At 36.2% G+C, this 26,465-nt stretch overlaps 3 protein-coding genes across 4 annotated transcripts; all 3 read left to right on the top strand.

Annotated features, from left to right (window-relative positions):
• The first annotated feature begins 2,452 nt into the window (after nt 1–2,452).
• LOC114194382 (THO complex, subunit 5) lies at nt 2,453–11,325 on the top strand. Of its 2 annotated transcripts, XM_028084563.2 has the most exons (5): nt 2,457–2,819; nt 2,897–3,187; nt 3,933–4,269; nt 10,347–10,678; nt 10,795–11,325. In XM_028084563.2, the coding sequence occupies exons 1-5, from the start codon at nt 2,544–2,546 to the stop codon at nt 11,062–11,064; spliced, it is 1,506 nt and encodes a 501-aa protein (XP_027940364.1). In that variant the 5' UTR covers nt 2,457–2,543; the 3' UTR covers nt 11,065–11,325. The 2 variants fall into 2 exon arrangements, with proteins under 2 accessions (XP_027940366.2, XP_027940364.1); XM_028084565.2 differs by lacking the exons at nt 10,347–10,678; nt 10,795–11,325 and adding an exon at nt 6,468–7,560 and having other exon boundaries at nt 2,453–2,819.
• Nucleotides 11,326–11,966: 641 nt separating this feature from the next.
• On the top strand, nt 11,967–17,147 carry LOC114193921 (glutamate receptor 3.2-like). The gene is made up of 5 exons (XM_028083909.2): nt 11,967–12,378; nt 13,898–15,159; nt 15,284–15,581; nt 15,735–16,132; nt 16,410–17,147. Exons 1-5 carry the CDS (start codon nt 12,072–12,074, stop codon nt 16,845–16,847), a joined length of 2,703 nt encoding a protein of 900 aa, XP_027939710.1. The 5' UTR covers nt 11,967–12,071; the 3' UTR covers nt 16,848–17,147.
• A 1,596-nt stretch (nt 17,148–18,743) lies between these two features.
• LOC114194618 (Protein kinase family protein) lies at nt 18,744–26,066 on the top strand. Its single transcript, XM_028084961.2, has 12 exons — nt 18,744–19,102; nt 19,682–19,856; nt 19,932–20,015; nt 20,849–21,090; nt 21,565–21,787; nt 22,089–22,253; nt 22,335–22,466; nt 22,653–22,766; nt 23,807–23,854; nt 24,405–24,483; nt 25,341–25,397; nt 25,658–26,066. The coding sequence occupies exons 1-12, from the start codon at nt 18,915–18,917 to the stop codon at nt 25,714–25,716; spliced, it is 1,566 nt and encodes a 521-aa protein (XP_027940762.1). The 5' UTR covers nt 18,744–18,914; the 3' UTR covers nt 25,717–26,066.
• Nucleotides 26,067–26,465: the final 399 nt, after the last annotated feature.

The raw sequence follows: 26,465 nt of genomic DNA, 5'->3' as shown, positions 1-26,465 counted from the left end.
TCAAATATTTTCATCATGTTACCTTTACATTTAAATTATTCATTCTAAAGCTGATAAAAAACTTATCTAACTTTTCTTAATTTGTAACGTTTGTTTAGATTTAAAGTCAAGATTCTACTTCTTTTACCAAACTCATTATTTATGTAAACATACTTTTGTGCTATTAAACTGGCATAAATGTATCTTTATCCTAGAATAATCACAAATCTCTATGTCTCTATGTCTTCAGAACCTTCTAAAACCAACTTAATAAAAGAGATAAAGATCAAATTACGCATAATAAATTCTGATCAAACTTACTTTATTTTTCGTTGGAATCCCTAAGGTGGACTTTTGTGAAAGAAGTAAAGCAATAATATCTTGTAGTTTGAGTAAGGCATTTTAAGAGTTCGATTATTGTTTTTAGAAAAATTAAAATGCTTTATAATAAAACACGTTATTTGAGTAAGAAAATTTAAAAGAAATTGGAATTTTGGAATTGTATTATAGTAATTGAATTACTTAAAATTAAAGAATTTAAAATTCCCTTTAAAAAGTAATAATTTTATTTTTTTATATTTTTAAATTCATATTTTGATGATAGTTTGGATTGACCTGAGTTTGGGTCAATTTGGCTTAATCTTATCCAAGTAGACTCAATTTGACCTATGTGATTGATCCAACTTGGTATAATATAACCATGATCCATTGTCTTAACCTATCATGATCTTGCTGGACACAATAATATTTAACCTTGTCTTGGTTGGGTCCAAATCGAGATGCATCCAACCAAATTTTATTTGTCATGACCTAATTCTTTTCGATTAAATATGTTTATATCTTGACTAAACTTGACTTGTACACGATTGAGTTCAACTTCAACCCAAGTCAACTAAGGTTAACATGAACCCATGTTAACTTGCTTTAACATACTCATGTCGACCTAACTCAATTGAGTTTGTACTAGCTCAAATTAATATAGGTTTGAGCTGACTTAACTTAACGTGGAGTGGGACCTACATACACTAACCTATACTCTACTTAACTTGGTCTTGATCGAGTTAGGCCTGACATGGTCTTAATCAAACTATGACCAATTTCAACCTTGTCCAACTTAAATGAATGTGGATCAATCTTAATTCAACCCAACATAGACTCAAGTCAACTTGACTTACTCGAACTTACTCTATTCATTAAGATTCAAGCTAATTTGACTTAACTTAGGCTTAGGCAAACTTGCCTCGACCTAAGGTTTTATGGTCTTAATCAAATTAAACTCATATTAACTAAATTCGACTTGGACTCATATTATTCTTACTTGACTTTGACCTATATTGATTTAGTTAGACCTTCCATGAATTTAGTTTGGTGTTATGTTATATTTCTTGAAAATAATTTTGTTTAACGTAAATTTAGAAAAAAAAAAGTTTACAAAATTAAAATGATATTTTCTTTAAAAAACTTTGACATAAAATAATATTAATTAATATAAACTATAAGATATTTTCAATAATAATATTTTGATATTTAAATAATGTTTTGAATTTGTTAGAAATTAAAATACATTAATTAAATAATTAAATAAATAAGAAAATTAAAATTTACTAAATTTGAATTTCTTTATTAAAAAGTTAATTCGAAAAGAAAATAAGATTGAATAAAATTCGGTTTAAAAATTTTCATTTTTCTTTTAAAAGATGACTTTGAAATTAAATTTTGGATGTTTAAACATTGTTTCTTTATTATACACGGTTAATAACGAGCTATTTTAAATGTTTTCTTCGTGTTTGTTATATTATTGACAATAATATTTTGATAATTAAATTTTAATAATTTTTTTATATTTTGAGATAAAATTTTCTAATAATATTAATATTAAAAAATAAAAAAATTTAAAATAAAAAGTTACTTAAAAAAATAACATGAAAAAAATTATCAAAATTTAATTATCAAACATGTTTTTCTTACATTATTTATTGCAGCCAATTAGTCCACTGTTCCCAATAACTACCGTTTTACTTTTATTTATTGTTAACACTCCTCTTCTCATTTATCTTCTAAATTCCACCTTATTAAATAATAAACCTTAGTAACATTATCTATTAGTGGCTAGCGCTGCGTGCTCATCCTTTGGTATCAGAGCAAGGCCGCGTGCTCGATTCCTGCCGAGGACGGAAATGGGGCAGTGTGTGGTAAGTTCCCTTGATTTCGGTAAGTCCCCTTGATTTTCCGAAGAGCGGGGAAATCAGAGTCGCGGAATCGTGGTGGGACCGAGGAATTAAGTATCAAATCTTTATTTTTTTTTATGATAAATTATTTTAATTACAATTTTTTAGTTTCAATTATATATATATATATATATAATATTCCACAATCATATTTTAAAGTATTTTCAATCAAGTTTAAAATCAAGTAAAAATAATATAAACTAAATATGATGTTATATTAAAAAAAGTACAAATCGTAATTTAGCGTAAAACTTCTAAATCACTCACAATTTCAATTTCCTTAGAGACTCAAACACGCTCTCCACGGTGAAACCATTACCGGTGCATAGAGTAACAATGGAAGACGGCGAAACGACGGAGGAGGTGGTTGTCGTTCCGGTTTCCAATAGCGACGGCGTCGGTGACGAGCAAATGTTTCCGCATTCCCCACGACAATGCGATTCGGAAGAGGAGTCTCCGCACGAATCGTTGCGTAAAACGAAAGCTTCAATAGAAAACGCCGTCGCCGAGATTATCGCTCTGAAGAAACATGCCGAACCCAAACCGCTCCTCACTCTCCGACTCAGAGAGCTGCTCACTCAAACGTTCCTCCATTTCGTCACTCTTCGCCAGGTTCCTCACGCGCTAGGGTTTTATCTTCGCAATGCGACGTCGTAACGGAACTAACTAACGCGCGTTTCACTTTTCAGGCCAATCGCTCCATCTTGTTGGAGGAGGAGCATGCGAGAACGGAAACTGAGCGTGCGAAGGCGCCTCTGGAACTCACCACGCAGCAGCTTCAGAACCTGATGTACGAGAAGAGTCACTACGTGAAGGCAATAAAGGCGTGTAACGATTTCAAGTCCAAGTATCCTGATATTGAGGTGGTGTCGGAGGGAGAGTTTTTTCGTGACGCACCGCAGGACATGAAGGACTCCGTTTTGTGTAGCCACAGTGAACATAATCTCGTGCTGAAGAGACTCAATTTTGAGTTGTTTCAGGTGAGTTGCATTTGCCTATTTTTATTCAATCAGACATGGTTAAGAGTTGTTAAAGCCTTAGGAGTTGGAAATGTTTGAAGTTCTAGTTACTGTTTTGTTGCGTGTTGGATTTTGTGGATGAGTGCTGTCAATGTGGCCACAATTGCGGTATCGCTGTGTTCCTTGATATTGGGGATAAATACGGTGAATGTGACGATAACTACAATCCTGTTACGGTCATGAGCATCGTAAAATTCGTGACAATAATATTGAATCGTGATTGCACATAGTTGTAGTTGTGTTGCGGGCGAAACAATCTTAAAACTTTGACTATAACTTCGAAATTGCAGCTGCGGTTTAAAACCTTGTACGCACTCTAGAAAAATTTAATGTATGCTATGTTGAGCCTACACTTAATATATTGTGCTCTTGGGGTATTCGATTCTTCATATTAGATTTTTAATACGCTAAAGAAACTTTGGGATATTGTAGTTTGGCAAGTTCCAGGATTTACCTATGTCTCAGTATTATTATGGAATCTAATTTTTGTCCAAAAAAGGAACCAAGAGAATGGAAATATTTGATTTTCAGATGTTGGTAAATGTTGAATTGTACTATTGTGGTCATAAATGGTTTTGCTTCCGGCACAAGTTTTGTATTGACAAGCTAAAATGTTCTTTTAAAGAAGGATTGGAGGGTAAATAGATGGGGGCGCCCTGTGTCAACTTGTCTCTGTACTTATATTTGCAATGTTGTATTGTATCAGCGCAAAGAGCTTTGCAAGCTTCATGACAAACTGGAGCAGAAAAAGAAAACTCTTTTGGAGACAATTGCAAACCGAAAGAAGTTCTTGTCTAGCCTCCCTTCACATCTCAAGTCTCTAAAGAAAGCATCCTTGCCAGTGCAAAATCAACTAGGAGTTCAGCATACTAAGAAACTAAAGCGGCATCACTCAGCAGAGTTGCTTCCACCACCTCTTTATGTGATTTACTCACAACTGTTGGCTCAAAAGGAGGCGTTTGGAGAATCTATTGATGTGGAGATTGTAGGAAGTGTCAAAGATGCTCAAAATTTTGCCCACATTCAAGCTCACAAGGACACTGGTAATTTAGAGTTGATGTGTTAATTCTAGCATTTTATCAATTGGAATCTATGTTATCCATTATCCAGTATTATTTGCAGCTTCAGTGTATTTGCTATTGCAGGACTATAAACTTTAATGTTTCAGTATCTCGTAGGTGATTCAACTCCGGTCCCCTGAATATCACTCCTATATATTATCTGAGATTTAGCTGGTGTTTACAGTGGGTTATTAAATAGTTTCAACACTAATCACCGGATAATCAGTAAACGAATAGAAGTTTATTACTAGATTTAAAGTACCATTGTTATTTGTTCTTGATCGGAACCAAATTGTCTCAAGAGCCTTTTGTCCTTTGCCTCCTCCTCCTAAAACTCGCCTTTGAGTCACTCCTGGATTGCGCTCCGGGGGTGGGGTACTTGCAGGCACTCCGACGCTCAAGTCAGTAATGCTTCAATGGAATGTGTATATTAAAACTTAGTTGAATTCGTCCCTTTACCTTTTAATACTAGACCTAATTTTATACTACCTGGTTTCGATCCTGACTTTATTGCTTTCATAGTCGTTGCCCTTCTTTCATAAATGGTAATAAACCCCCTGAATATTCTATCATGAATATCCTATCTTAACTGCTTTGGACTTGAATGTACCGTTACACCGTCATATCTCGCCTGAAATTGCGCTGCCTACTCCCACATTAAGCCATATTCATCTGCCTCTTCATCTGGGCCGGGGTGTAGTCAGCCCACTAGGCCGAGTAGTAGTAGGCCATGCTGGATGAGATATTCCCAACCCTTTTCTGTGCAAACCTCTCACCACACCCTCCACTTGGATTTCCTACGTGCCCCTCTGTACCAGTCCATGCTTCCTCCCCCTACATTGTTGGGCCGAGTATACCACGGTTTCCTTGGGTCGGGTATATCCCTGCCCTGCCTATATACCAGCCCCCTAGGTTTGCACTGCACGAAGTAATAAAAGAGCCTTGATTGTGATCTCCCACTCCCTCGTACTTTGTAGGGCTAGTAAGCCGATGCATAAAAGATTGAATGGGAAAAGAAAAAGGTCTTGTATGCACGGTATTCGAGATCTTTGACATGATGGCAGTACGAAAAGTCGTGCCACCCTTGGATGTGGCGAGATCTAACGATGTTGATGCCTACGCATGAGAGAGTGTAGGACCACTATAAATATGGGTAGGGTCCTATGTTAGGGTACACGTGCTTGCTTGAGAGGAGAACCATCCCCGGCCGAGATATAGTCGTAGGTCGCCACTCCCAAGGTATGTCGTCCTCCTCTGTTTATTCTCCTTCCAGTAGGCATTGCTATTCAGAGGAAGAGTGGAATGTATCCCATTGTACTAGTAGCGCAAACTCTAAGAGGGATAGCAACCACGTTGTTGGTGCTGAGGATTTCTCGGTCCTACGCCACCCGGGTTACGAATGGGTAGATCCTAGGGTGAAACTACCATTGTCTAGGTTCGGAAAGTCCTCAGCCGTAGCTTCCTTGTGCAATAAAGTGGAGATGATAGCTAGCACTGTAGATGAAAACATTGTAAGCATAGAGCGAACCAAGAGTGGAGATAGTGTTTGTCACGACCGAGAGGGTCATTCTCATGACTTCTTCTACATGTACTCGACCTTAGTAACAAACTTGCATGTGTGCCTCCCCTTGGATGACTTCACAATGGGAGTCTTGAGGGTATTGAACATGGCCCCCAACCAACTACATCCCAATAGTTGGGCTTCCCTCCACGCGATCAGACTTATCGAGTGTTCCACTTGAAACCTTCTCCCCAAGTATTCCTACAATATTATTGCACCCGACCGGGAGAGTTGGTTATTGCTAGTGGGCCAAAGCCACCACTGCCTCTTAAAGTCCTATACCTAGTCCTTTAAAAAGTTTAAGACTAGGTTTTATAAGTAGTCATAAGGTTTGTTAAGGCTTAACATTTTTACTTTGACAATGGTGAGCCAAATTTTCCTTTCTACTGGACCCAAATTCTGACCCAATACCGTAACTGGTCGAGAACATGCCTTACCTCGGAGGATCGGTATGTGTTGTCGTACCTGGATCAAATGCCCAAGAAACTTTCCTCCAAGAAAATTATTGGGGATTTTAGGTCCTCCCATCCGCGAGATGATCTGTTTGGTATGTATGCTTGATTGACTGTATGCAACTGATCTACCAATAATCCTAGTTAACATTTGCTTCTTGTTGCAGATATTATGGCTGCTGCTGGTCCGTCCAGAAGAGAAGTTTTCCTCGAGCTGAGAAGAAAAAGACTAGAGAAGGAAAAAAGAAGAACATGTGAAAGCTCCCATCGCTCTGGTACTGAATCTGACGCTCAGAGGGGTGACTTGCTGCCCCCTCCAGCTGAAAAGAAGAAAAGCAAGCACAAGGACTGCCCTTCCAAGCCTAGTACCCCTCAACCTCCTTCACCCAAGAAGACTTGGGGAAGTGTTTCAAATGAAAGCATGCCAGACTCCTTTGTAACCCTGTTTGACTCCCAACTGAAGATTAGCGAAGGCATAGAAGTGTCCCTCTCGGCAGAGGAAGTTGACATTGTCTCGGCCCTGCACGCAAAAACTGTACTGTATGTGCTAAATGAATTTCAGGCTAGGGCCATGGTGATGGGCCGCCACCTGGAAACAGTCTTGAGCAAACTGCCCGATGCAAACAAGTTGGGAGCTGAAATAAAGACCCTACAGAGTGAGTTGGCCGAGGCAAACAGGCAGATGCAGGAAATGTCCCTATAGCTTGAAAATGTGAGGGATGAGAGATCTCAGCTTTTGTCTGAATGCAATGCCCTGAAGGTGCACTGTCGGGACTTAGAGAAGAAGGGTGAAAAGTCACAGGCCACTCTGGAGCTAATAGAGGAAGAACTAGCGGCCTCTAAGAAAGAGTACAAAGAAGCGTTGGGCAGGATTTACCAGCTAAAAGGATATGTGATGTCCCAACATGAAGAGGGTTTCTACAAGGGTCTACGCTAAGCTTCCCATTTCTACAATATAAATGCCGAGGATGAGCGCTTTGACATTGACAAAGACATGCACGATGGCACCTTCATGGCCATTGAGGACATCCCCCTTGCTACCTTTGCTCATAACCTAGATGAGCGAGAGAGACCCGCCACTCCCCCAGACGCCTGATGAAGCCTTGTGTTCCTTCTTTAGGTTATTATTTCTTCTTATTAATGTTGTATGTAACAAACTGTATGGGTTCTGGTCACCCTCTTTCGGTATGTACCGTATGTACTGTATTGATGCACTCTAGTCTTTATGTACGGAATTAGCACTTAGTTTCTTGTTTGTCACGCGTATACTTGTTTACCACTGTCATGCTTGGTCCTTGGTACCTACCTGTCACAACATGAAGGTGTTTACGAGAGTTGGTTGAGATATGGTCGGCCTGGAAATGGCTGTGATGATGTCGACTTATTCATTGGCCTAGTTGTACTCAACCCTGGGTGCCAGTCGAGTCTATAAATGCATTGGAGTATGAGATGTCTTGAATAACAAGTCTCCTTCATTGATTCCTTGACGTTTGTATGGGGGGATCATCTTGAGCGAGAAGCATCCTTTCCCATTGATACAGATGGGGGATCATCTCGTTGGATGAAGTTTCCTTTCCCATTGATACAAATGGGGGATCATCTCGTTGGATGAAGCTTTCTTTCCCATTGACAAAAAGTGCTCGAAAGTATCCGATTGAAATGAGATGATCTATTCACACATGCGTGCTAAAAATGTAATCATAGGATAAAGGAAGGTGAAAAATATTGTATTTATTGGTACGATGCCTCATTAAAATCTTCTTGACCAAAATCCTCCTTAGGAAAAAAAGATTAAGGTAGGAAAGAGTACATTGTTTATCATGTGAACAACCCACACATTAAATAGAAAATTTGTACCGTAAACAATCACCAAACAAATCAACTATATTAGAACTTGAGGTGTGACGCGTTCTAGGTTGCTGGAATAGGAAGTGCTCCAGCCTGTATGCCCCCTCTTTGACACAAAACAGGTCCTCCCATTTGGGCAAAAACTTTCCTTCATGCTTTCGAGCCGCACTCGCCATTCACAACACCAGGTCCCCCTAGTGGAAGGCTCTAGGTTTAACTTTGGAGTTGTATTGTCACTAGTCATGGTCCCTGTGTTCCTAGACTAGGTCCAGACTTGTGAGCATGCTTTCTTCATCAAGGTGAATATCAAACAGACTCTTCCGTAGGGTGGGTTCCTCTATCTCTACGGGGATCATCGCATCAACCCCATATGTCAGGTTGTATGGCATTTCTTGCGTTGTAGACTGTGGGGTGCAATGATAAGCCCACAAGACCTTTATCAACTCATCAACCCATTTGCCCTTGGCATTGCCTAATCTCTTCTTCAATTTCCGTAATATAACTTTATTAGCCGCTTTGGCCTGGCCATTTGTCTGTGGATGTTCCACCGAGCTAGTAATATGGCATATATGGAGTCCCTTGTAGAACTCAGTTAAACTTTTGTCAATGAATTGTCTGCCATTGTCAGTTATTATGGTGTTCGGAACTCCAAACTTGCACACGATATTCTTCCAGACGAACTTTTGTGCCTGTTGAGCTATAATAGTAGCTAGAGGTTCCGCCTCAATCCACCCTGGTGAAGTAATCTATTGCTACCAGCAGGAATTTGACCTGTCCCTTCGCCGGACTAAATGACCCTAAGATGTCCATGCCCCACCTTGCGAATGGCCACGGGGACGTAACGCCATGCAATTCCTCAAGCTTTAAATGTATCATATTGCCATGTTGCTGACACTTTACACACTTCCTGATGTATTTGTCGCAGTCTGCCTTTACAATTGGCCAATAATATCCAGCCTGCAAGACTCGAGTCGCCATGGATCTTGTCCCAGAATGCAGACCACAAATTCCCGAGTGTAACTCTTCAAGAATATACTGGGCTTGTTGGTCCGTGATGCACTTCAGAAGAGGGTTTGAGAACCTTCGCTTATACAATTCCCCGCTAATTAATATGAATTGGGAGGCATTCTTTCGCATGGTTGGGTTGTCACCTCCTGACTCCTCTCCACTCTGGATGAACTAGATAATAGGAGTCATCCATCCCACATCTTTTAACCCTGCCCCCTCTATAGCGTTGCTATCCACCAGGGTTACAGTGGGATGATTGAGCGTGGCATGAATCATTGTGCGATGCTGACCTTTCAACTTTGCGGTTGCCAATTTTGAGAGTAAGTCAGCCCTAAAATTTTGGGACCTGCTTACATGCGTCACACTGGCAGTCCTAAACTTACTCATCATACTCTGCACCACATGATAATAGCGCAGTAGAAGAGGGTCCTTCACCTGGAAAGTGCCTTCTAAGTGCCCCACTACCAACTGAGAATCTGTTTTGCACGTGAGGACCTTGGCCCCCGTGTCTGCAGCAAGGAGTAGGCATGCTATCAACACTTCATATTCTGCTTGATTGTTCGAAGGTTTGAGGCCAAAGCGTAGAGATTGTTCCAGCAACAAATTGTTCGGCCCCTGTAACACAATGTCGGCCCCTCCCCCTTTTCCATTAGAGGAACCATCCACTGAAAGGATCCATGCCCCTTCATTCAGATCGGGAACTCCAACTAACTCGTTAACGAAATCGGCCAGGCACTGTGCCTTGATGGATTCACGTGCCTCACATTGGATGTTGTACTTTGATAACTCTACGGCCCATCCTACCATCCGGCTTGCCAAGTCGGGCCTTCTCAACACTTTTGTAGATTGGGTAATTGGATTTAACGATGGCCTAATACCCTTGAAAGTATGACTGCAATTGTCTTGTTGTTGTTATTAGCCCGAGGGCCACCTTTTCTACCGTCTGGATGAGATGTTCCCAGCCCTTTTTTGCGCCAACCTCTCACCACACCCTCCACTTGGATTTCCTAAGTGCCCCTCCGTATCAGTCCATGCTTCCTCCCCCTGCACTGTTGGGCCGAGTATACCACGGTTTCCTTGGGCCGGGTATATCTCGGCCCTGCCTATACATTATTATCAATGGTTTTCACTCTTGTTACTTTTAATATTTGCCATATTTCTTAATTTGTTTGTTTGTGGTTTTATCTCAGGCATTTCCACTACGGTAGAGAGTCCGAAATTGGAAAATGATGAACCTGATGAAGATGGTCAGAGACGGAGTAAAAGGCCAAGGAGGTTTCAAGGCAAGGAGAGCCTTGACCAACCAGGAATATTTCAAGTTCACCCACTTACAGTCAATCTCCATATTTATGATGACGAAGTCTCTGATTTAGAGTCTGCTAAACTTGTTACTCTAAATTTTGAGTACATGATGCAGTTGAATATTATATGTGTCGGGATCAAAGCATCTAATGTTGGTCCTGAGAATGACATCTTAAGCAATTTGTTTCCTGATGACACAGGTCTCGAGCTTCCTCACCAGGTAAGGGCATCTTGTTTACTTGTTGATGCGTCTTTAATCTGTCTATCTGCAACTTTCGTTTATTCTATCCCCGTTGCATTTATATGCCATTTGTTTTTGTTTGGATTGCGATGCAGTCAGCTAAGCTCTATGTTGGGGATGCTGTAATGTTTAATGGCGATAGAACTTCACGTCCTTACAAATGGGCTCAGCACCTGGCCGGTATTGATTTCTTGCCCGAGGTGGCTCCATTGCTGCTTGCTAGACGTGAAACTCCAGACGGTGGTGAAGGAGCCAAAGGCGAAGATTTCTTACCTAGTCTTTCACATTATCGCCAGCATAACCGATTGCAGACAGTTCTGCAGAAAATTCGCTCAAGGATAAAAGCACGTTTGGTTCTTCAATAACGTGTCATTGTTCTTGTATTTTTACAGTTTTAGAATAGGAAGGATCCTCCTGGGTGTTCATTGAACTGAAAATAATGCAGTCAGCCAGCCGAAAAGCTTGCTTTTGATCTATGCTTTGGGTGTATTATTGTAACTGACATCTTAGTTATTTGGTCTACCTGCTGTAAATACTTGTAACCTATATTTTTTAGGATTTTGTTTTTTTATCCCTTGGTTGAAATTACATTTTGTTTTGGAGGAACCAAGGTATCATGCTTGTAACCGTGGCTTCTGAAGATTATTACTTCATGAAGAAAAAATATGCAAATTTTATTTTTTCATAAGTTAAAATTAAAGATTACTTTTTTTATTAACATTAATGTCAATACCAAATCCAAGAATAAGTGCTCAAGAGATTTATAAGCCACTTTTACATGCACTGTTGTTACTTTGATAGAAAAAGAAATTAACTAATTAAAAATTAAAACTAGTTTTCCTATTCAAAGTATAATCTTTAATATTTATTGTAAAATGATTTGAAAACTTCCTAAATGTTTTTTCATACTATTTTCAAGACATTTGTTAACAATTAAACCCCTACCAGTTACTTGTAATGGAATAAATTGATGATGACGATGCTCTTTTGAATTTATGCATATTCCAGCCAAAGAAAGAAACAATGAGGAAGCAGAGTGGACAACGAAGGTTAATGACCAATTCTCTTGTCATGCAAAGTCAAATCTTCGTAACAAAATGCTGAAGTTTTGGAATCCAGATATTTATATACATTTTGTGGTAAAAGTCTACAATGGTGACTACACTCATACGCAATAATGGTTTCTTTATTAAGCAGATAATATCCAAAAGCATAAGACCTGGACTAACTAACTGCATTATACGCATAGGAATTTTAAAAAGTTATTTTCCACTCATATGGCATTACTTAATATGCTATTCCATATATAGTTTGCAGATAGCTAGCTAAAGCAATAATAGTTAAACTTGTTCCACCAAGTTCGAACAATTCGATGTCTCCATTTCAGTTATTGTTGGTACTAGCAGTACTGCTTCTGTGCGTGTGGTCAGAGGCTGTTGCTAACGCAAATGATGATGAGATAAAAAGGAGCAACATAGACGAGTGCTCCATGTTGAAGTTCAAGATTGTTGTGAACATTGGAGCAGCCATAGAGTTGAATTCTCGAGTGGGAAAGGAACAGAAGATAGCAATGGAAGTTGCAATTGAAGATGTGAATCGACAAAGCTGCTACGAGCTTGCCTTGAACTACAGTTATAACATTCATCGCAACCCATCATCTCCCACTATGTTCGCTGCGGGTAATTTTCAGTTACTTCACATTCTTCTCAACCTCAACCTCAACCTCTGTAACTAAATCATCTACTTCAACCTCAAAACGAATACTCCTACTTAGTTAATTAACGATTATATTCAAAATTAATTTTAATGATATATATGTATAATAGGTTTTTAGTAGATGAGTTTGAATTTCTCTGTTCAACGCCAATGATCTGTAAAAGTAGGATTGAAGTTCAGTGTGTCTTGAAATGTGGGATTGGCCTAAATCAAACGAGTCCACATTTTTTATTGTTTTTTTTATTGTCTTTTACTGAATATTAAAAATATACTCTTAATATTTTAAATATTTTTTTAATATATTTTAAAATGTTAAAATTAGTCTTAGTCAATGTATTATGAAGGTATATTAAAAAAACAGCAAAAAAAAATCAAACAAAAATTTCCAAATTCGAAACAAATACAACCTAAGTTAATGATGCTTAAAATAAAAGTATATAACTTAAATGACAAAAATATATTCATTTCAATTTAGAAAGCAGCTAGAGTTTAAATTTTAGAAAAAAAAGAAACTATTGTGTTTGATTTGACCACATATAATCAGAATCATTATCATAAAAATAATTATCATAATAAGCATGGAATACTTTTAAACCAAACTTTTATATAATATATAACTTTGTCATTTTTATTTTATATAACTCATATTTGAAATATTCTTAAATCAAATAATATAAGTAGAGAGAATTTTTATAATAAAATTAAACCAGTCGTACTTTTGAAAAATCTGAATCATTCATTAACTAAAAGATGGCGGTTCATCTTCTTTTTTCAAGGGTTCTTCTGCTAAAATAGTGAAATTTCCTTTTCAAATGATCGATTTAGTATACCTTACAAAGATTTTATCAGATTGATGTTAATTGAACATATTATTAATAAACAAGGCAGTACTAAAAAAAGCTGTCTCATCTCAAACAGTTCAGTTTTTTTATTTTTTTCAAAAATAAACTTATAAATGATAAGCTATTAGCTCTTAATAATGTCAACGAGTAAGATGAGAGATAACAAACGTAATCTCAAAATTTATTATTGATTTTCATATTTTTTTAATTTCATGATTTTAAAAAGTAACTCATTTTCCTTTAAACTAAAAGTTAATTATCAGACCAACTTGATCAATCACATATAACAAGAGGAATTCATATGTCCCACATACTACTACTACGTACTTCCATGATTTTCCAGAAAAAAAAAATAGAAATTAAGTTGGATAAATATAAATCTCTTTTAAAAGAAATATATAATCCTATTTTCTAACTTTCAGTTTAAGAAATTCCTGGATTTTTTTTTTAATTTTATGATGGATATTCTGAAACATACTTTTTACATTTCTCATATTTTAAAATGAAAAGGGATGATCCAAAAAATGTATAGAAACAAAAATAAATATTCCATTTTTTTCTCAAAGTAACCGGAGAAAGCCTATGAACACTTTGTTCAGGATTCATGTGTTCCATTTTTTTTTTTCATGCAACTACACAGATCTTGCAAACAGCAAACAAGTGCAAGTTGTCGTAGGAACAAAACTCGATGTAGCAACGATGTTCCTCTCCATGGATGAAAACTCAAAGGATGTTCCTATCATATCTCTAACCTCAACAGCTACTCCAGAAATAGCTTCAATCCCATTGCCACACTTCATCCAAATGGGCCATGATGTCACCCTCCACATGCACTGCACCGCATCCATCATACACCAATTCCATTGGCGAAAGGTTACAGCAATTTACGAACACAACAACCTCTTTGCCTCTCATTCAGAGATTCTGACAACACTCTCTTACTCTCTGCGTCAGGTCAATGCTGAAATCGATCACCATGTAGCTTTTCCTTCAATGGCCCTTCTCTCAAACCCAACCGAGATCATAGAACAAGAGCTTACAAGGCTCAAGAGCAAGAGCAACAGGGTGTTCTTGCTTATTCAATCTTCCTTGGAGTTTGCCACTTTGCTTTTTGAGAAAGCAAAGGAAATGGGGATGATGGAAAAAGGGTCAGTGTGGATCATTGCAGATGATGTAGCCAACCACCTTGATTCCCTCGATTCTTCTGTCACTTCCAACATGCAAGGTGTCATGGGGTGCAAAACCAACTTCATGGAAGAGAGTGAAAGGTTCAAACGTTTCAAGTTCATGTTTAGGAGAAAGTTTGCACTGGAATACCCTGAGGAAGAAAGATTGCATCCGAGTGTGTTTTCTCTTAGGGCTTATGATGCTGTTTGGACCATTGCCAAAGCCTTGGAGAGCTCACAAGGAAACTTTTCCTTATCAGAAAGTATTTTGCACAGTGATCACGAGGGTCTTAGTGGGAAGATAAGGTTCAAAGGCAGAATGTTATCGGAACCACCAACGTTTAAGATTGTAAATGTTGTTGGAAAAGGTTACAAAGAGTTAGCATATTGGTCAATGGAGTCTGGTTTGAGTGAGAGCCTTGTTGAGCATAGTGCTGGTTCTGCTAGAATGCTTTTGAGTTCTGTGGATTGGCCTGGTGGGTTGAAAACAGTTCCAAAAGGTTGGGTGTACAATAGCAGTGAAGGGAAGCCTTTGAAAATTGGGGTTCCTGCTGTTGATCCATGTCCTCAGTTTGTGAATGTGAGCCATGATAAGAGACTGAATGAAACTCAATTCAGTGGTTTCTCAATCAATGTGTTTGAATCAGTTGTGCAACGTCTGCCTTATCACCTGCCTTTTGTTTTTGTGCCATTTTATGGCTCTTACGATCAGATAGTTGAACAAGTGAACAATAAGGTAAAATTCATTATCCATGCTGATATCTGTTATTGAGAAGTTTTTTCAGAAAAACTTCTCAATAACTGTGTTGGAACTTGGAACATAATTGATGATAATCTTGGTATGATGTGTGTTAATGTAGTACCTTGATGCTGCTGTGGGGGATATACAAGTGGTGGAACATAGATATGCATTTGCTGAATTCAGTCATCCATATGTTGAATCTGGCATAGCCATGGTGGTGAAAGTAAAGCCAGATAGATCCAAAGAAACTTGGATGTTCATGGACGCTTTCACAAAAGAAATGTGGATGCTAATGGCAGCAATGCATCTGTTCATAGCATTTGTAATCTGGTGCATTGAAGGTGAAAACAATTCGGAGTTGAAGAGTTTAGGGGCCATTCTCTGGTTTTCTGTCACCACGTTATTCTTCATACACAGTAAGTCTCACTAATGACACTCTAAACTCCTTTGTATTTCTCTCACAATTCATCAAACCTTCATTCGTTACCTACATTTCTCATTCATCAAAATCCTTAATGAAGTCCTTTTTGTAGAAAAAGAATTAAATTACGAATGTTTGTGATATGTAGGAGAGCCTGTGAATAGCAGCTTGGCCAGAGTAGTGCTAGCACCTTGGTTATTTGCTATTCTGATAGTGACTCAAAGTTTTACTGCGAGCCTTTCATCCATGATGACAGTGTCCCATCTTGAACCAGCTGTGCCTGATATACAAACACTGCTGAAGACAAATGCAATCATAGGATGCAACAAGAACACTTTCTTGGTCCATTACTTAGTTGATGAACTCAAATTCCAGCCACAGAATATCAGGGTCTTTGACTCCATCCATGATTTCCCAAGAGCCTTTGAGAACAAAGAAATTGTGGCTTCTTTCACCATTGCCCCTCATGCTGATGTCTTCCTAGCCACCTATTGCAAGGGCTACATCAAAGCAGGACCTACCTTGAAGCTTGGTGGATTAGGCTTTGTGAGTTTCTCTTCTCATCATCTCCTTATATACATGCATCATCCTACATCTTAGTTTCAAAATTCGTCACATTTATCGTTAAAAATAATCCAAATGTAAGTCTAAGTACACGTTAAATAGAAATGAAAAATTAGACACCATAAACTCATTGTCACCAGGTTTGGTTTTGAGTTAAAAATGGTGTTAATCTTGACACAGGTTGAAGTCATGTGATTAGTAATTTTTATTAGTGGACAATTCATTACTTTCTTATGTCTTTTCTCTTTCATTGATGAAGGCATTTCCAAAAGGTTCAAGTTTGGCAATTGACATATCTCGAGCAACCTTAAAGGCCATAGAAAGTGGAGAAGTGCAAAAACTAGAAGAGAAAATGTTGTCTACAACTAATTGTGGATCCACAAACAACAACATACAAAACGAACAACTTGGTCCTCAACCTTTCTTTGGCTTGTTTGGCATTTGTGGAACCATTGCTGTCATAGGTTTATTGGCAACCATTGTTCACTTTGTTAAAAGAAAAGCACAAACATTTATGAACTACATATTATTGTCACAGTTACAAAGAGGAGTGCAGATAATCAAACTTTTTGGTCAAAAGCATCCATACAAGTACAGAAGGAGTGCACCTTCCCAAGATGCAAATAGCAGAGACAATGAGCTAGCTACACCAAGCATTAAGTTAACAATTAACTGCCACACCACTCATCAACTATAAATTTGGATTCTCTGTGGAATTTTTTTATAGTGTCTAAACCTTTCAAATATACTGATGGACACTAATTTTGTTTAATATATCGACGTTAGTGTATGTTAGTGTATTTTGAAGGTTTAATAGAAGACATCATAAAAAGTTAAGCGGAGAATATATACTTCATAACTATACTTTAGAAACCTATTTGTTATAAAATGAATAGAAGGAGTAGATTTACATACTTTTAATTTGTAATTCTTTAATTTATGTATTTTGTGGATATATATAACTAATTGTAATACATTAGGTGATTAGTAAGGTGTATTCCAGTCACAAAATTTATTAAAAGTTAAACGACATTAATTATGAAGTTTTGAAGTGATGCATTACTAAAGTGTGGTTGGATCTTGTACAACCATATAATCTCTCTTAGTTAGATGTTTAAATGAATAATCACTATTGCCATCATTAGCATCCATGAAGTTACACCAAAAGCCCAACTTTTAGGAACATATCACCTCAACCCAATTATGTATGATAATGCATATTTGCTTTTATCTTTATTTTTGGATAAATTAATCAGCTGATACATAACATATACATATTTATCATACATAGTAGTTGGAAACTCAATCTTAATGTTTGGAATTTGCATTACACTTAGGAAATATAGTATTTTAAGGGAAAAAATTGAATTAATTCACCAAAACACAGTTTTAACTAAATTATTACAGCTTCCATCAACAAATTCAATCCATCAGTAAACGGGCTAAAATAGAATTGGGTTATGCTTTTCTTATGGTCCATATAACGTTTTTATGACTGAATGGTAAGCATTAGTTTTTGAAGTGAAATGTTGAACATTCTTCCCAAACAAGCTTGAATATTGATGTATGACTAGTAACAATCGAAGAGAGCGATCCTATATCTTTAACGATATATAAAAAGAGATTTTATTTTTTGTGTTCAAGATACTAATTTTATCCTTTAAAATATAATAATTTATTAATTTTTTTAAAATTGACTATTATTTTTACAAGCTTTTTATAAAATTGTTTATCTTTTTTTTTTATTTATCAACGGTTATTTTCTCATCTTTTCTGATATATTTCACTTTACTTTTAATAAATATAATTTTATTTTACATATTAACTTAATAATATTACAATATCATTACCTACTAATATAATATCACACATATTTAAAAAATGCTTACACACATTACATAACACGTTTATTTAGTACAAATTAACATACATCAAAGAAGGTTGAATAATTACTCAATTTTTTTTTTACATTTCCAATTTATTAAATTTATTTATTTATTTCATTTTCTCCTGAACTTTAACTACGGCTTATTATTTTACCATTAAAAAGCTAAAATGAAAAGAAAATAAATTTATTGGTAAAAAATAGTGTGCCAAAATCAGGGAGGGTCCTTGTGAAGATTTGAAGAAAAGAAAAAAAGGGTTTGCGTTGGGTTGGGTTAGGGTCCACTCCAAAGGGTGGTGTACTGAATGCGTGAATTTCACGCAAACTTCCAAGAAGGTGAATCTCTTCTTTACGTTCTTTCTATTCTATTCCATTTCATATGCATATGGATCTCCGCCGACAATAGCGTTCTTCTTTTTTTTTTTTCATTCCCAAAGTCAAAATCAGATTATATAGTAATCATGGATGCACAATGCTTCCAAAAGATTCCACACTTCATCTCATGTCACCATAACCATACCATTCATTCATTACCATAACTATAAATATCAAAATAATTATTATAAAATATATAGTTATTATTAATTTATAGTTAATATGTTTCCGCAACATTTGTTAACTTAAAATAATAAAAAAATAAGAAAAAGGGAAGAAGACGTGGAGAAGCGACAACTCAGAGTTATAATACAGCTTGCTACAGCTTTGAAGCATTTTGGCAAGTACTAGTTCATTTCATTGCCCACTCACGCCAACAACACCAGCTACAGCACCGGCACTAGCATCCACCATAACCGTTGACGCGTGCGTGCATATTCTTCCTTGCTCCGCACGTCACATCGCTCGAGCACGGCGTCGCAGATCTCGTGATCGCCGATCCGAATGGACGGTTACGACGGAACCGTGAGGCTCGGCGCCATTAACCTCAGGCACGATCGCGCCGATTTGGACTCCGGCCCCGACGTTTCAGTCTCCTCGCCGGTCACTCGGCAGAAAGCCGCCGCCGCCAAGCAGTTCATCGAGAATCATTACAAGAACTATCTCCAAGGATTGCAGGATCGCAAAGACAGGTTCTACTACTATTACTACGCTACCTACGTCACCTAACTCTCTCACCTACCTATTCATTCCTCATTCACTACTATACTATATTTCTTTCTCTATTGCTTCATTTAATAATTCTGAACTGTCAGGATTGATTTATCGTATTTGAATGTCCTTCACCGACAACGTTGTATGAGAGTTTTTCTTTTCTTCGTTCTATTACTCTGTTTTTAGAATAGGGTCTCGTAGCTCGTAGCACAGGAATTGTCATGTTTATACACACACGCACACACGCAGCATTTAATAATTTTAACGTTGAAATGAATTTTCATTGATTTGGTGGAATATTTCTTGTTGAGTTGGAGACTAAGTTTATGTTAATGATGATAGTTTATTGAAGTACTACTATATTATTGTTGAAGCTTAAAAAGTTAAGTTGATGTTGATTATTGTGATATTATTACTATGTATGTCTAATGATTTATCTAGAGTTTGGTATACATGATTACTACTAGTAAAGATAATATGACATGATTTGAATTGATCATGGTTTAAGTGGATACCTAATTGTATACCTTATTAATTTATGTTGCTTTCTGTTTCAGACGCAGGGCGCTGCAGAGGAAAGTGCAAGAATCTCAGATACCGGTTGAGGAGAAGGAGGAAATGATGAGGAACTTGGAGCGCCGAGAAACTGAGTACATGAGGATTCAGAGACGTAAAATTGGAATCGACGACTTCGAACAATTGACGGTGATTGGGAAAGGTGCTTTTGGTGAGGTATGCAAATATAATCTGCATAAACCTTTGGTTCCTTCTGAAGGTGTGGTCATTGATACCTTTGAGAAAATATAGGTGAGGCTATGTCGTGCTAAAAGTACGGGAGAGATTTTTGCCATGAAAAAATTGAAGAAGTCAGAGATGCTTAGTCGCGGACAGGTACCAGTTGCCAGACTTAGTGCATTATACGTCAATGCGTTGATTGATCTTGATAATCGTACAAGTTATTGCATGAAACAAGCAAAATTTACAATCAAGGTTTTGGAAAATGCTCTGTCACTTTGATTTCAACTGTAAGGTCAAGGGGGATCTTTCTGACAGCAACTGTGGCCATATTGTCAATATTTGTTTGCAATTTCTTGCCATGTTAGGGATCGCAACTGCAATTTAGAAAGCCTTGTTCGAAATTCACAATTCTTTGGCGTTTTCCTCCATTTAATTGATTACATCAATTTTTTTCCCAATTAAACTGATTTTAGGTATGATGGTTTGACTCTTGTTATATATTTGGTAAAATTAGAATTTTACACTCAACATTAAGTGAACTAGCTTGCATCATATCATCACTTATTTGTTATTTAGTTACTACAATAGGAATGCTTTTTATTTTATGTAATTTTTGGAATGGTTAACCTGTTTAGTTGGTTGGCAGAATTATTTCAACTTTCTGTCTAGTGAAAAACAAAGTGGTGGTCAGTAGGTATCCACTTTAGGTTTTGTGACCGTCTCATTTTCCTTGGTTGAGAAGGCATTTTACAATGAAAACAACTTGCTTCTTCCGTATACCTTCCTGCTGTTTCCAGCAGCTGATTACAATTGTCATAATAGAGAAAAAATGGAATAAAAACATCCATATTCTTTGAACTTAGGGTTCAATTATGTTACGGATTAAAAGTTCCAATACAAGTAGACAAAAGAATTTTTAGGAGTTATTCTGACTTTTGGCTCAATTTGTGTGCTTCTTTTGATATCATGATATCAATATAATTTAGGTGGAACATGTTCGATCTGAGAGAAACTTGCTGGCAGAGGTTGATAGCAGATGCATAGTAAAACTCCATTATTCATTCCAAGATTCGGATTTCCTTTATCTCATCATGGAATATTTACCTGGTGGCGACATTATGACATTGTTAATGAGAGAAGATATTCTTTCTGAAGACGTTGCTCGCTTCTACATTGCTGAAAGCATTCTTGCTATTAACTCGATACATCAACACAACTATGTACATAGGTATGTGGCTATTATCACACGGTTCAGCTTTTGTTCTATTGGCAGCCGATAGTATCCTCACCTTGTAGCCTATTTATGCACAAGAGGCTGCAAGCAGTGGGGCCAAGAACATTTATATGGTTCAACATGGCTTATTGCTTGGTCTAACAATGATATCTGTTTGGTCTGAAATCATCAAAAAACAGTATTTTTAGTTGCTTGCAACTTACTGAAAGCATGTGATGCAATTTATATTTATCTTTTCATATTGCAAATGACTATATTCAGATGTAGTCCACTTTTATGCTATTGTGAATGATGAATATAAAACTATGGTACAGTGGATTGATTGTCACTAATGTTAAGAAAATCTTCAGGTGATAAAAATATATAATGTTTCTGGAGAAGGATTTCAAATTTTGTGATTAAATAAATTTTCTCTAGAAAGATAAATAAGTATAGTTATACTCAGTCCAAGATATTCTGTTTGTGTAGGGATATTAAACCAGATAACCTGATACTGGACAAAAATGGTCATTTGAAGCTTTCGGACTTTGGCTTATGTAAGCCTCTTGACGATAAGTATTCAACAATTTTATTGGAAAATGAAGATCTTACCAGTCAAGAATCAACCAGTGAAACTGAAGGATATTCTGCCTCTCCTTGGTTGATGCCAAAGGAGCAATTACAGCAGTGGAAACGTAATCGACGTGCATTGGTATGCCGCTACCCCATTTCACGTTCCTTAGTGGGTATTAACTATTTATTGGCATAATAGACAAATAGTAAAAAATGTATGAAGTAATGACTATATGTGTGTTGGATCAGTTTATTTTTTGTCAAATCAGTTTATAATCAAAATATTTCTGGGAGAGATTAATAAAGGCAACAACCAATTAAAAATGCTCTAGATATTTCGTATTTATTATGTCACTAGTTTTTGTGAGGTGTAATATTAAGTGGTAGTTTTGTTTGATATATGAAATCTTTTAATTCTTACGAACTTGTACACCTGTTAGGCGTACTCAACTGTTGGAACTCTTGATTATATGGCACCTGAAGTTTTGCTCAAGAAGGGCTATGGAATAGAATGTGATTGGTGGTCTCTTGGGGCAATTATGTATGAGATGCTTATTGGGTATCCTCCATTTTGTTCTGACGATCCAAGGATGGCTTGCCGTAAGGTATTATGATTGATTGATTCTCTTATTTTCTTCATATCCAATTTTTTTTCATAATGACCCAGCGTTTCTGTATTGTGCCAGATTGTTAACTGGAAAACATGCCTAAAATTCCCAGAAGAACCTAAGATATCAGTAGAAGCAAAGGATTTGATCTATCGGTTGCTATGTGATGTGGACTCAAGACTAGGAACAAGAGGAGTAGAAGAAATAAAGGTGACAACTCTTACTGGTAGCCCGTGTTTTTTGACAATTCCTTCAAATACTGGAATAAACCTTATTTCTAACTTGGTTATGTATTATGGGAATGTTTCAACGTTGTGTCTTGAAAGTACCTGTTACTTTTATGCCCTGATAATCTGCATAAGTCCTCTCTTAACAAATCTGCACTTGATTTTTCAGGCTCATCCATGGTTCAAGGGTGTTCAGTGGGACATGCTTTATGAATTAGAAGCTGCTTATAAACCTACAGTCACTGGGGATTTAGATACTCAAAATTTTGAGAAGTTTCCTGAAGTAAGTATATATTACATAAAAGTTTATGCATTGAGAATGAGTCAAATTTATTCATAAATAATAATTTCTTGTAGGCTCCAAAATTATTTAATTACCAAAGATTTGATGAATGTAAATGAAACATCATTATGCATGTGCAAGATAGTATCTCTTAGAAAGTGGATTTAAGCCTAACTCAACTCCACAAAATGGGTTGTAAAGCAAGTTTTGCACTTATATACTATAATTTGATAATATTTTTAGTTGATATGAGATTTCCAACACAATTTCTCACATTTAGGTCTGAACATCTCAAGCATGGGAAATATTTGTGGGTAGTGATGATAGGTGACATGATAAGTCCAACAAATCTCATTAGGATATGCTATAATACTATCTTAGATAGTTGATTTAGGTTTAATTCTATTCTACAAAATCAGCTTCCAAGATAGGTTTGCACCTATATCTGTAGTGAATGCGAGTATCCAATAGTATCCTTAATGATTTAATTATATGAGCTCTCTCACTTTCTATGTCCATCTTCATCATAAAGAAAAACTATTCTTCTTACTACTGTTTATACGTTCTACACAAGGGTTCTTGCCTGGACAAAGAGGTCTGCTATACCAAATGCCCAACATGAAATTCACATTTTTTTTGGGAGGCTCGGTTTTATGGGGAACAAGCATACGACCCAATTGTCTCTTTGTATATAAAAATAGTTTAATATCAATATAAATTACTGGCTGGGAGTTGTGGAGGGATTCTTTAAACTGGTGTTGTGAGATTGGCATGTTTTCAAAGTAACAAAGTATATGCTGGCTATATAGTATTTAATATTTTATTCAGAATTGTTTCCCCAATCTTTTATTGATTGGGGTTTTCCAAGATTGTTATTTGGCCGCCACACCTTCTCATTTTGTTATCATTTACAACGAGTCAATGATAGAGTAATTTTCAAAATTGAGCCGTGTAGGCTATATATGTCTTCTGTTTTTTATAATTTCTAAAGTCGCATGACTCTAAAACACACCTAAATCAGTGATTTAAATCATTGACAGGTAGATGGACCACCATCCGTAACAGCAACTGTTGGACCTTGGCGGAAGGTAATTTGTTTTCTTAAGCTTGTAATTTATCAAGTTTGTTAGCAAGAGCTTACGTGCTTCGTGGCAAACATAGGTATGTGCATGTGTAGGAAAAATGCAAACATAGCAAAAAACTTCATTTCGTTGCATCATATCTTTAACTATTAACTTTGATTGATTTCTTTTTTTAAGTATGTTTGTCTCCTATTATATTTACTGATATTCATAGGTTAGTACACCGCTTGTTCTGAGTTTGGAGACAAAAATTTGTCTTAATGTTATTTTGGTTAGGAGGAGTGTATACTCTGCTGGTTCAGTAAACTATAAAGTTTTATTCAAACAAAGTAAGGTCTTTGTTGAGTTAATGAAATTTTTTAGTTTATTGTCTTGATTTTTTCTCTTCAAACTCTGCTTCAACGGTTTTTCAGATGTAGCATGGCTGCTGTTGTCTTTTTGTTTGAACAATATCTGTTATCTTCTGAATGTTTCAGCTTCTTTGAGAAATAATTTACTTTTTATTTAAAATTGCAATGCTTATGACATTTTGTTTTGTTTAATGATGCTCTTGCAGATGCTGACATCCAAAGATAACAATTTCATTGGATATACTTTTAAGAAGTCGGACATTCTTACATCTCTTGAAAATTCAGGTATGCAACTTATGGCAATTCATCCTCTTAGTGACTGCCTAGATTTAAATTTCTATGAAGTAAGAAAGCTGGTACAGTTCATGCTGAAATCCCAGGGTGGTACTTGAAAATATTTACTAACAAAACTTAAATGGGGAGGAAGGATCATGCTGGCTGATTTCATCTTTTTTCAGAATTGGCAGTTATTACATTATTTTTATGGCTGATTACATTATTTTATAACAAAACTTAGATGATGATTTAAGAATGATGACATCTAAGAGCATGTTTTGGGAAGATATTTTTTATGTTTTTAGCTGTTCTGGGATTTTTTTGTATGTTTAGGATAATAATTGAGATTTGTAAAATTTTTTTAGGAATCTGATAATTCATAATTTATAATCAGTTTTTAACAATTTTTTCGTCTTTTGAGTTTCATGATCCTTTTTCTTATGATTTGATTTATTTTGTTACAATCAAACTAAATTAATTATGTTACGGCCACTTTTCATCAAGCTTGTCCGAACAAAGAAGAGTATAATCTATTACAATAATAAATTATTTCAATAATTTAATTTTTGTAATTACACGCCCGAAATCTACTTGATACTACGATAAAATCTGAGGAAGTACATTGGTTATGACATTAATTTAGACAAAAAAAATACTTTTTCCTATCTAGATAAACTTCACCATTCAAAGGCATAAGATGAAATGGAATAATGATCCCCCAATTGTAGGCATACCCGAAGAAGATACTCCTAAAAAAACACACCTTGGGATGATCAAGAACATGAAAGATACTTTCTGACTTAAAATCTGCCTTTTCTTACACGCATTCAAACATTAATCCTCCGATTTTACATAATATTTTGCAGATGTAGCTATCAGAGAAAAAGAATCATCAAAAGCCCCTTCGTTGATTACCTTGTTAGGTATGAATAACTATTCTTAATGCACACAATGTATTGCTTACCTTGATAGGTATGAAAAGCTATTCTTAATGCGCATATGCAAGACATGCACGCATTCTTTGGGCTCAGTGGAGAATAAATATTCTTTGACAAATTAAGACTGCAGTATTTGTATAGCTTTGTTTCCTCCGGTCTCACCAATATTGACTTGTAGCAATAATCTGGTATATAATTAAGACTCATCTATCACAACTGATGTACAATGTGACGTGTTTATGCAGGTCGGATTGATTTGCAAGATACTGTCATACCAGAATCTGACCAGAAGCCAGAAGCTTGATTCAAACTAACTTGCTTTACTTTAATTGGAACTTGTATTCTATTCTTTATGCTTGGCGTTTGAAGGTTGTAGATGACTGAATATTAGCAAGCAGGTTCATAATTCAATTACAGGGATCTGATAATGGAGTAAGGTCATCATGGAGTCATGGCGAGGTTAATACCATGAGGCTCAGTTATACAGCATAAACATGATAATTATCTTTGACATGAAGTCAGACCGTTGCTATACAACCTTTTCAGTTTCCTGAAATCCAAGCATTTATGGTGTTGTCAAGTAATGAAAATTTTGTGTCTATTACTTCTTTTCTCTTTTTTATACAAATATTTTGATCAATTTTTTTTTTGCAACCAATATTGTGTTTAGTATATAGATTGTCACACCCTTGACTTTATACATTCTACTGGTACTCATATAGTTATATAGTTTGGAGCAAAGTGCAAAAATCTCCATCTTGACTAACTATTAGTTTTCAGAAAAAGAAAAAGGAAAACCAAATTCTAGGAGTGTCAAAAACCTGTTTGAGCATATGGCTACATCAAACAGCAGCACCGTAAGTGAAGTGATTTCAACACTTCGATTCAAAATTGCTGACCAAAACATTTGATTTCACCCTCACAAATTTTTAAAGTTATATTTCTTTTAACTAAAATTCTAAATTTTAAAGTGCTAAATTAATTTCTTGCCCTAAATATGTCCTTAAATCGTAATATTTGGTTTCTGGATTAAATATAATTGGTAAAACTTAC

Source organism: Vigna unguiculata, chromosome 8 (genome assembly GCF_037176805.1).
Source record: "Vigna unguiculata cultivar grain cowpea cultivar isolate G323 ecotype 2 chromosome 8, ASM3717680v1, whole genome shotgun sequence".
NCBI classification, from domain to species: Eukaryota; Viridiplantae; Streptophyta; class Magnoliopsida; order Fabales; family Fabaceae; genus Vigna; species Vigna unguiculata.
This window is presented reverse-complemented; position numbering and strand designations above follow the sequence as displayed.